Below are 12,707 nucleotides of genomic sequence, written 5' to 3' on the forward strand. Positions count from 1 at the left end.
AGCAAAGTTTCTACCAAACCATAAAACGTAACTTCAGTATGTAGATAAAATCACTGTTATTGTATCAATAATTCATCCAATAAATCTTGAAGACGATAAGAGAAAACATTACGGCCATCTGATAAATCTTTTTCCTTTTAAGACGTTGCGAAGAGAAAATGGCCCTACTTTCTGGGTCAAATTTAAAGAGAATGGATATTATTATGGTAAATAGGAATGTCGTCATTTTGCATGCATGTAGGATAAACATGTGTCATCTCAATTTTATGTAACTTCTTCAGAATAATGAGAAGAGGCGACAAGTCTGCGTGTAAGTTAAGAGTTTAAAAAAAATGTTTTGCATTTTTATAGGATAAGAAATGTGAAATGTTTGTAATATTTTATTAACTGAGAAAGAACTAAATGATAAATTGCATTGAAGACTAAATAATTCTTGCTTATAGTTTTAAAGTATTTAAAAATAATAAGGGTCAAACTTATTACTGCGTTTATGACGTTTAACGCATTATTTTGGTCAAATAAAACTATGAAGTTACCTTAGTAACACCCTCAATGAAAGCTCTGGTGGCCAGCTCTCCAGGTCCGTCCACGGTCTTCCCGTCATCATCAGGTCCCCACGAGGCACTGTAGATGTCCACATGCTGAGGGTTGAGGCTTAGAGATCTCGCTTCCACTGCATCTGTGACGTCACCGTCTAACATACGCACGCCTGCGAATAAAAATACAAAAATATTACCACAAAAGTAATACAATAGGGATTTTTGTACAAGTTTTTTTTTTTTTTTTTTTTATAATATCAGAGTAGCAGACGAGCTTGCAGTCCACGTGATGGTAAGTGGCTACTGCCGCCCATGGACATTTGTAATCAATCCCAGATAGGATTTAATATTCCTACCTGAGGTCGGCCACAGATGCGCCGCTACCCCTGAGGACTAAGATGGAACGCCTCGGAAAAGTCTGTCTCCCTTACCACACCCTTCAAACCGGAACACAGCAGCGCCTAACACTGCTGTTATTAGGTAGAAATAGGTGTGGCGGTGGTGCCGCCGGAGTCGAACCACAAAGGGTTCTACCACCTTCTATACTCTTCAGTTGTATAAACACCTTAATAAGTATATAAATTGAAAAGAAGAAATATTTATTCACATTTTTTTTTTCAGAAATTAACTTGTAAAAAATGAAGCAGTTAATAAATCATTATTTAATTAAACAACAGAGTTCTAAGTTGAAACTCATTCGAGATGTAATTAGTTAAAAAGTTGTAAAATTGCTTATTAGATAAAAGTTTTATTAGTAGATAGATATACTTATTCCGTTTTTCGTTGGTGCTAAGCTATTGAAATGAAATAACCTTTAGAAAGAAGTAAAATGGTTTTCAAAAAAATATTGCTACGTTCTAACAAATAATTCCCACAGATTTAGATGAACAAAGCTAAAACACAAGCAACAAGTACTCCGATTGTATTACGGCTATATGGGATATATTCAAACTTCAATATTATAAAACTTTTTCCTACATCCGGGATTTTTTCGGGATCAAACGGTGAACCCGAGTACCTAAAGCTATGAGCAAACCATGTAAAAAATTGAAGTTAATCTGCCGAAGATGGGAAAACGGTAAACAAACGGAGTCATTTCATTCTTATTTTGCTTGTAAGGGTCATGAAACCCTCGTAAAGGATACAGTACAGGGAAATCGCAATCACGCCTTTGTTTATACATACATAATAGGAACGCAAAAAGGTTCGGGGCTACGCTAAATAAACTTCCATCGAAGCTGTAGCTTTATTTGGGCATAAAATGTTACAACTTCCAATTTATGTACAGACATGTTCAAATAAATTCCCATCTTCACTGAAACGTTGATTGTATTGTCAGGTATGTTGGATTAAAGACATTTCAATCGATGTCTGATTTGTGACCGATGTCTAGTAAGATCTACTACAATTACTATATAAGATCATAACTTTTCTATAGTTTAACGATTTTACAAAAAAAATTAACCATCAGTATTTCCGTCAGACCCTAATTGTTGTATTTTTATAACATAGAAGTATAAACGAGCTTGTAATCCATCTATTGATACTGCTGCTCATGGACATCTGTCATCATTCTCAGATAAAGGTTAGTCATAGATAATTTCTAATATGCATATTATAACTGAAAAACTCAAACGTCCGTGCAATTCGGCCTGAACTGACTCCTCGGACCATTCAGGGGAATGAGGGGCCGATATTCAACCAAAAGTCTATCACTACTTTTAGATTTGAGAGCCATGAGAATATGTAAAAATAACATAGCAAAACCCCGTTTTTAATTAAACTGCAAACATTTCGATTGCATTGGACGCAGCTAGATGCCTAAAGAGAATTGCAACCGTAGTGAAGCTCTCTCGTAGGCTTAATTATTCACAACCCGGTAACGAAGTTAAATCGTCTGTGAAATAAATGGACTTAAAGGTAATATCCATTTTAACAAATAGCTGAATAAAATATTATTTACACGATTTCCAGTCATAATAACGCGATAACAGTACAGTTTATTAAAAATCAACAATTCCTAATCGAACCTTGATATGATAAGACATATTTGCATTACTTGTATTATGTTGATTAAAAACATTTGAGTCTGATGATCTCTTTGGGTCATAATACCCAATATTAAAAAGAAGAAATAATACGTAATACCTTGACATAAAGTTAATAATCAGCGAAACAAAAAACAGTCTACACAAAATTATAACAAAAAAATATTATTATACAAAAAAGTATCTGAGGGTTATTTTCCACGTCTTTATAACTTTAACCAAAACCATTTATTTAATATTTGCTACAATGACCATTATTAATTTTCGTAGCGACTTAGTTTCGTAGCTTATAACGTGTGAGCACCGTAGCACAAATTTGTGTTTCATCTAATACACTTTGATATACCCATCAATGATCCGATGCCGCAGAATATGCATAATATTTTAAACACGTGTTTGACACTTGCCCATAACAGTGTATTTCTTTGAAGCGATAAATTGTTGGTAGCACGTTTAATGTGTTTCCTGATTGGAATATAGCGGTAAAGAGATTTTAACAAATTTAAATAGCGGTACTTTTCACTATATATTGTATAAACGCTGTGGAAATCTCACAAATAAAATTACTTCTAACCTAACATACCACTTTTAATATAAAGTCATTTCGTACCTACATATTCAAATACGTAAATATTTATTCTTTAATTTTAAATGTTCACTATACCTTACTATACAATCATGACTTGGTTAATCTTAATTATGAAATCTACAAAGTCATTGCAAGATTACGGTATAACTTTTAAAAGCTTATCCACCTTTTACGCTACGATAAATAAACACAGTATCGCTACTATCACATAACGCATGCATCGTCATTATGAATTTTCGTAGCAATCTCGTAGCCCGTACCGTGTGTACAGTGTACACTGTAGCATAAACTTGTTGGCCTCTAATACACTTTGATCACTTTGATAGACCCATCAATGAGCTACGGGTGATACTGGGATTACATTTTAAACACGTTACCTAATATGTTCGAAGCTAGCGTGAAGTGATATTCTCTGTAGCAGTAAATTGGTAGCAAGTTTCATTTAACCTACTATACGAAGAAGAAGTTAATTATTAAAAGGTGTCAATCATAAAATAAGGTATAGTGACTGCATAATACGGATTAACACGTGTTAAATAAAAGTATTAAGCAACAAAGCTTAATGTTAACCATATCAATGGTTTTATTAAGATAAATTCAAATGCATTGCTTCGTACTAAGTAGCAATATATAGGATAAGATACAATAAATATTGTCGGATAGGATTCGCAAATCCTATTTTAATACCGGTTTAAACAGCTCAGAGCTGTCTGGCTCAGAGATGCAGAGATGGTGTCCAAAATTAATAAGAGTTTACAGGCTTCCAGGATGATAGTTATTTTGAAAACCCATCAGGTGTCTTATAAAATAGTACTTAATTAGAAACAATTGTGGAATCTTACCTCCAACCCTCGCTCCGAAGGCAACACCGACAGCACAGAGCGAGTTGTTCGCGGTGGCGGCCACTTCCCCAGCGCAGCGCGTGCCGTGCCGGTTTGAGTCGATCATGTCGTACCGCGGCTGCGGGTCGGAGTCGTGGGAGTTCACGTCGTATGACGCCATTGGATCCTGTTGCAAAAGAAGCGTAAGAGAAAATACTCGTATAATATCGGTTTAAATGTGCCTACTGAATAATATAAATTGTAACAAATGTTTAAAGCTACTTAACGCTACATTATTTCACTTGGTCCTATCTCCCAATGGATGGTGTATCTAGAGATTATAGACAATCCAGGAGATGGTCAATATGTTCTTCTTAGTGACTACGATATGGTTATTAAAGAGGAAGCCTGTTTTATATGAGATTTCTAAGGGCTGATAGATGAGATGGAGCATAACGCCAATGTATCTGGTATAATTTAGTCTTTTCTACATTAAAACGGCTTGGTAGAAAACTTAGACATATAAAATATACGTATCACTCGTTAGAGAATATTTATATCCAATGTAGCATACAATGCAAGGAGAACCAAACAAGCTAATCAGAGACACATATTTAAAGCCATTGTATCACAATATTAATTCATGTAACAAATTATTGTCATCAATGAGGTATTCAACGTAAAAGCCTCTCATTTTCGATTTAACGAGCAGTTAAATACGCTGCCGTTACTTTATAAATGCATTCCCGATAGCGTATCATTACAATCAGCGATACAAAGCGCTCTCTGTAGCATTCATTGACGATTGAATTTGATGCTCATGAAAAATCATCAGTCAGCGCAATGAGTATGATCGGGTGTACATTCTACAGATGAGGCCGCTTATGCACCGTTCCGAAACATTGCACACATATCGCTTTCGTGTAATAACAGCGACCCAATTACCCATTTTTTCACTGCCAACACTGAGATTAAAGCCGCATAGCGAAATGAATCGTGTAATTTGAAACTCGACCGCCTTTGTTCACGAATGTCACTCGGAGCGCGGTTCTATCGCGGGACGCTCCCATTCCGACTTGATAGATGATTTGTGCATATTTACGTATCGTTACCGCTTCTACGCTCAATCAAAATATATCATCCCTGAATGGTGAATGATTAATTGCTTTTTATTTATTTATCAATGCATCACTATGGTATTGTCCTATAAGATTCTAAGTTGTGTTAAGTACACAAATCATAATGATATATGGAATTCTGTAGTATAAAATAATACATACAAACGTCAAGTAAATGGATATATAGAACAGGATATATATATAGAACAGGATAGTATATAAATGCGAAATGCCATTTTAGTACACTAATGAATTCAAGCTAGAAACAAATTGGCAATTAAAGATATTTAAAACGACTGGAAATTCTAACAGTGCCAAAAAGCCTGAAAATACATTTCTGTTCAAAAAACCTAAACACAGTTCGGCCGACTTACAACACAGAAATAAAAGAAAAAAGGTTGTTATTGGCTCGAACAGTATGCCAGTAGCAAATATTTTGCTTTGGCGGTTCATGCCGTAAATAAATCGGCATCAAAAAATATTAAAAATCACACAGGAAATTCTATCGATGCCAATCACGATCAACGTCACAATACAGGAAATACATTTCTATTCGCCCGATATTACGAAAGCCGACTTAGAATACGGAAAAAGAAATAGGTTGCTATTGGTTTCAATTCCATTTATTTAAGTCGAGAATTGTTTTGTGAGGAAAATATTTTTGACGCTTAGAAATACGTGGAATTGTAGACTGCATACGATAAATGTTTAATTGCTTAGTTCGGATTTCTGCTTGTTAACCCAGAGGCGGTTAGGAGGATAATCTTCCACCATATTGCTACAGTAATAGATAATGATTCGAGTAACTACTTAACTAGTCAATCCAAGCGTATATGTATTAATCTACTGCTACGCCTCGGAAAACGTTAAATTACATGGTAAGAGATTGAGAAAAATAACAGTTATAATTTTGTAGATCATTAAACACACTTCACAAAATGAATTTAATAATGGGGTGGTAGAACCCTTTGTGGTTCGACTCCGGCTGCACTACCGCCACACCTTTTACTGCCTCATAACAGCAGTTTTAAGCGCTGCTGTGTTCTGGTTTGAAGGATGTCGTAACGGAGATATTCTTTTCCGAGGCGTTCCAGCTTAGTAATCAGGGGTAGCGGCGCATCTGTGGCGCGACTTTGGTAGATATATCTAATCCTATCTGGGGTTGATTACAGATGTCTATGGGAGGCAGTAGCCACTTACTATCAGGTGGACTGCATGCTCGTCTGTTACTCCCATATTATAAAAAAAATGTACAAAACTAAATTTATTTTTATAATATTTTTCTCTCTTTAAAGTTAAATTTAAACTTAATTTTCTTTTATTATTGCAATTTTAAACAAAGTAATAGCTCCTAGATGCCATTTAGAGTAATTCGTAGTAGCAAGCGGCCAGTGTTGGCATGCTTTCAAGCAATTATCGTGCTAATTACTTACCATTCGCTTAAACTGATATGTTCCAGTTCAAAGAATGTTTACGATTACTGCTTTATAATTACGATATAATTATGTTTTCGCGAATTATTCAACAAATGACCGTCAATTGTTCAATTTGTCTATTTCGATGTAATTTGATACAAGTATAAAATGTTTTTACTATAATTAATACTAAAACTAAACACCAATATATTGTCTTACTGTGGTACTTTACCATTTCATAATTATAAAGAATCAAAGTTATATAGTACACAACAGTAGCATTACCATGAGTTGGCATAGAAACGCCACTATAGAAATGGTAAATAGAAAACTATTGTCATTTTGCTAGTGAATAACATAACTACTATCGTTACGGTATTTCTTGACAACGTCTGTCAAATTAATGACTCATGGGACCGAATTTGTATGGCAATAGATCATAATGACATTCGCTAGCGATTTGATTTCGATAGGTTTTTTACGTATCGAGTTACGTCACTACGGATTTTAGTTCTACGAGTAACCAGAGGCGCTGTACAATTTTTCATACATTTATTTTACGCAGTCGCTAGCGAGTAATACTTTTGTAAACTCATGGTAGTCCTACAGTACACACAAGTTATATAGTATAGTTTAAAAACAAAACACTTACATAGTTATCGGCAAGGTCGGGATGGTCGGTCTCCAGCCCGTCATCCAGGATGGTGACCACCACTCCCCGGCCGGTGATGCCTTCCCGCCACGCTGGTATCACATTCATATCTAGGCCACCACCTCGGTTCTGTTTAAAAATAAAATAAATATAAATCAATAAAAAACATCGAATATAATCTCGATGATAGGTAGGTCGAGAAATATTTGTGTAGGTAGTCAAGGTAATGTCATCTTAGTATTTAATATGATACTAATAGGTATAAATATCGCCAAAAATACTTTTTTTGGCGGTTTATTAATTAAGCATAATTTGGTCGCTAAGGGAGTACCTAGCAAAATTTAGGATTTAATATCAATTGCCTCGTAAAATTATCAAGAATCCTGTGACAAGAGATTCGCCATAATATTATTGTTAAATATGTGTAAAGTATGTGACCAACGTGGTAGACTTTGTTCTAAACTGCAACAGTCAGGCAGTACTAATTAATCACAAAAATGTTTACAATTAAAAATGTGCCATGTCATGTATGTTGTACCGAATGAAATATTTTGTACAAAATAAAAGCAAAGCCTCCATTGACGTCAACGATTTTAATTTGAAAATGTAGCGTATCTACAAAATTGTGCTGTCAAAACGAAATGACGGAATGAATGCTCCGACGATATGTGATCAAATTAAAATATCAATTTCCTACACCACAAAATCTTTTCAATTTATACAACGTAAACAAAGAAATCAGGGCTCGCATCCCTTGAAAACAAAACCTTATTTCAATGCTGTATTTTCATGATAAAAAAATAGTGAGAAAAAATCGTTTCAAATTAAAACTTTTTATCTATATATATAAAAGAAAGTCGTGTTAGTTACTCCACTTATAACTCAAGAACGGCTGAACCGATTTGGCTGAAAATTGGTGGAGAGGTAGCTTAGAACCAGGAGACGGACATAGGATACTTTTTATCCCGTTCGACCGCGTTTCCTTGAAGTAATTTTATAACTCAAGAACGGTTGAACCGATTTAGCTGAAAATTGGTAAAGAGGTAGATTAGAACCTGGAAACGGACATAGGATACTTTTTATCCCGTTCGACCGCGTTTCCGTGAAGTCATTTTATAACTCAAGAACGGCTGAACCAATTTGCCTGAAAATTAATCGAGAGGTAGCTTAGAAGCAGGAAAAGGACATAGGATACTTTTTATCCCGTTCGACCGCGTTTTCGTGAAGCATTTTATAACTCAACAACGGCTGAACCAATTTGACTGAAAATTGGTGGAGAGGTAGCTTAGAACCAGGAGACGGACATAGGATACTTTTTATCCTGTTCGACCGCGTTTCCGTGAATAAATAAGAGTTGAAAGTTTGTATTAAAGTCCCCCAGTTTTGATGCAAATCTATATGAAAATTGGTATTTGATAGGATTTCGATAGAAAGTAATTAAATATCTATTTTACGATATTTGCAAAATCAACCCTTAAGTTGGTTAAGTAGGGGTTGGAATTTTATATTAAAATCCGTTAATTTGGAAGCAAAAACTGTAAAAATTAGCATTTGGCTTTAGAAGACACTTCGTTTAGAAATCGGCAGATTTTGAAGCAAAGTCTATGAAAATTGGAATTTAGCTTTTTGATTCAAAATAATAGAACACATTTTTCACCGTTTTTGGAAAATCAACCTTTAGGGTCGTTTAATCGGGTATGGAACTTTAATTTAATATCCGTTAATTTGGAGCACTAAGAAAATTATCATAAGACATAATGAAGCATCTGAGTCACTGTTTGTTTTTTTAGATCAACCCTTAAGACTGTTATAAATCGCCTTTCTATTTACACACCTGTTTCAGCATTTTTAGCTATTCCACAACCCGATTAGAGTACTATAAGTAAATAAACTTTCTTTAAAAAAAACCGTTATTGAAGTTATAGGTACTTCTTTTCGCGTGTTTGTAAAAAAAATAACAAAAAATACAACCGACTTCTATGTCACTACAAAGTAAAAAATAATTCGAACGAAATATATTGAGCGCCGACTTCAGAAATATGTACTAAACCAACATTTATTTGAATTATTTTTTACTATGTAGTGACATAGAAGTCGGTTGTATTTTTTTGTTAAAATTTTTTTTACCCTTTTTAGTGATGACATAATAACATTTATATTAATACAATATAAAATTGTATAAACGTGATCATGAATTAAGGTACGGTCTGAATTTACATTGATTGGAACCGCCCGCTCGCAGGGCGCTGCCGCGCCCTGCCCGCTTAGTTTTATATTGTCTTATGTGTTCCAACCTAACCTAACTAAATAGTCAATGATTTACAATTTCATTAGAACCTCCTACACCAAATATCTTCAAACACGACTCAATTATTCCCATCGGTTGAGGAGTTACATATTTTTTCTCCGAGCCACATTATCAGACCCTTAAATAGTCAATGATGAACTGACTTTGCAATTTCGTTAGAACTTACACCAAATATCTTCAAACACAACTCAAATATCCCGATCGGTTGAGGAGTTACATATTTTGTCTCCGAGCCACATTATCAGACCCTTAAATAGTCAATGATGAACTGACTTTGTAATTTCATTAGAACCTACAATAAAAAATAACACATTAAAAAAATAATTATTAAAATCGGTTCACTAACGGCGGAGTAATTCGTGTACATACATAAAAAAAAGATACCGGCCGAATTGATAACCACCTCCTTTTTGAAGTCGGTAAAAAAATAACAGAGTGCAGAGAGGTAGAGTGAATTTTATTTAATTGTATTTTTTATTTTCCTGTTCTCCTGTGGCCATTTCCTAATATTTACCAGTAGTTTATGGACATAATACATAAATTACACGAGTGAAACCACGAGGTACAGATAGTCACTCATAATTAGGTGGTACGAAGTTCACCGGGTCATCTAGTTTGTAATAAATTCTATGTTACCTGAAAGAAATAAGAAGCCTACAGCTTATAGCCTGTAGAACCTGTAGATCGACAGCATTTTTCTATTACTAATAAACACCCTATCTAAAATCCTAACTACACATGTAAGATTTTACCAAGTTCACCATATTTTTCAGATTTGATTTCATAAATACTCGTATTTATGCTTTTAATCTGCGGTATACGACTTCTGAGTTTTGATCTAAGGGATAAGATAGACATTTATTTGAGACATTCTAGCGACGTCTTAAAGTGTGTAGCTGCTTCAGCTACACACTTTCCTTATGCTTTAGTGACCATTTTAGATCAGGTAGGCAATACACTGTTATTTATTGCTTTTATTGGATCAAATATATAGGTCTGTATTTGACCGGTGCAAAAGAAGATAGAAATCAAACGCTAGAATGTTGCACTCGTATCAGTTTCCTCTATTTCATCCAAGTCCGGCTTCAAATATTTGTCCGTTACAAAAATACGGACCGAATTCAACAGCTCTCACGTAGCAATATCGATACGACCGACGCTACGTCAGACCGTTTATAGACTTTGTAGGCATCTCAGTACACGGTGGCTTCTACCGTTATTAAATTGTATCAGCAAATAACTTTTCGAGATATTAAAAATTTACAAAAATACTGACGGAACTCAACAGCTCTCACATAGCAATATCGATACGACCGATGCTACGTCAGATCGTTTATAGACTTTGAAGGCTTAGTGCATGGTAGCTTCTACCGTTATTAAATTTTATCAAGCGCCGCAAATAACTTTTCGAGTTATTAAAATTTTAGTCTTACAAAAAAGTCTCGCGTTTCCTTTCTTCAAAATTACTTTTGGTTTCTCCTTCGAATGGAGTTATAAAGCAAAATTGAGATTAACGTCGACGGTTTAGAAACGTTATGAACTTTAAAAGCAAAATTAAACTTCATCTCGGGTGCATCGTGAGGCGAAAGAAAACAAAATGGAGTTAAATTAGTGTCATTCTTTGTAAACGTAAACTCGAGTGCTCGAGTATAAATTGGATAGAACAATACACCTAGATGATAAAGTTTACACTTGTGAACATATACAAATTGAGATATCCATACTTTCATATTAGCACGATGAATATATTATGAGTAAGATGTTTACTTAAGACTTTTCTGACAATCTGTTCTATAACATCGAATTTCTTTCTTTCCCTCCCTTTATAAAGTTTCCCACTACCTCAACAGCTTTCAGACCTGCTTATTTAATGTAAATTATTATTAAATATATAGTGTAAATGAATTAATCCTTACAATATTTATAATTTTAGATGTATTTTTAACCGACTTCAAAAAAGGAGGTTTCTCAATTAGACCGTTTGTTTGTTAATAAGAGATGCCAATTAAATTAATATTGAGACTAATATACAAAACTTTCAATTTTATTTAGTTCTTTCTTATTTCTTTCCAGAAACGTGATCAAAATATGTTCGTTACGAAACCCTATAATTTTGCCTAGTTTGCACATTAGGAAATTTGAGTTGACTTTCAATACGATGTGTTCAGTAGAGTAACGTAACTGTTGTATTCTATAGTTTCCTCGTACTAAACAATGCTGCATGCAGTAATAAGGATACACCTAATACTGTAAGTGTGCCTAATTGGTACACCGACGATGTTAGCTCTAATGTGTGCTTAAAGTTAGACGACTAGCGAACACAAGACTCATTAAGGGAATTAGTTTGCGATGAGACAGAAAATTGGTTTTGTTCAAAATGAGACACTTTACTAAGCGAACATCATTAAGAGAATTAAGAAAATCGGGGCCAGATTTGAAGGTGTTGAGGCCCTGGGTCAGCGAAGAGCGGAGCTACCAAATTTTTTTCGACTAAATGTGACATTTTTTTCCTTCAAGCCCAACAAAGAAATATTGCAAATAATTTAGAATGTAATAATTAGTTATGTGCAAGTACAAATGCGAAAAAATAGAAAATTGGTTTTGTTCAAAATATGACACTACTAAGCGAGCACCATGAATGATATAAGTAAAATGATAGGGTTAATTATTAATACTAAATAATAATTAATAACAAATTAAATGATAGTAAACATTGAAGGGAATTAGTTCGCAACGGGGCAGAAAATTGTTTTTGTTCAAAATAACACACTTTACTAAGCGAACATCATTAAGAGAATTAGTGAAATCAGGGCCGGATATGAAGTTGTGGAGGTAAATTTTTTCGACTAAATGTGACATTTTTTTCCTCCAAACCCAACAAAGAAATATTGAAAATAATATAGAATGTAATAATTAGTGATGTACAAGTACAAATGCAGAAAAAAAAGAAAAAAATGTTTTGTTCAAAATATGACACTATTCTAAGCGAGTAACATGAAGGAAATAGTAAAATAATAGGGTTAATTATTAATAATAAATAATAATTAATAGAAAATTAAATGATAGTAAAAGATTGAAGGGAATTTGTTCGCAACGGGGCAGAAAATTGGTTTTGTTCCAAATAAGACACTTTATTAAGCGAAAATAATTAAGTACCGAGCTGAAGCTAGGCTAATCTTATTATTAATTAGAAAATCCAACCGCACGTCAAAGAAAT

General features: G+C 34.1%; 1 protein-coding gene across 6 annotated transcripts in view; it reads right to left on the reverse strand.

Moving 5' to 3' along the window:
• Positions 1 to 12,707, reverse strand: part of Fur1 (Furin-like protease 1) — a 317,043-nt gene that overhangs the window by 28,125 nt on the left and 276,211 nt on the right. For all 6 annotated transcript variants that reach the window (XM_073081972.1, XM_073081973.1, XM_073081968.1 and 3 more), the window contains exons 5-7: positions 7,183 to 7,311; positions 4,019 to 4,184; positions 537 to 709 (exon numbers count right to left, since the gene is read on the reverse strand). In XM_073081972.1, the coding sequence (XP_072938073.1) occupies positions 537 to 709; positions 4,019 to 4,184; positions 7,183 to 7,311 (468 nt within the window). The remainder of the gene's footprint in view (positions 1 to 536; positions 710 to 4,018; positions 4,185 to 7,182; positions 7,312 to 12,707) is intronic.

The sequence above is a fragment of the Epargyreus clarus genome, unplaced genomic scaffold (assembly GCF_041222505.1).
Source record: "Epargyreus clarus isolate Ecla_fem2 unplaced genomic scaffold, WU_Ecla_fem_2.2 ptg000017l, whole genome shotgun sequence".
NCBI lineage: Eukaryota > Metazoa > Arthropoda > Insecta > Lepidoptera > Hesperiidae > Epargyreus > Epargyreus clarus.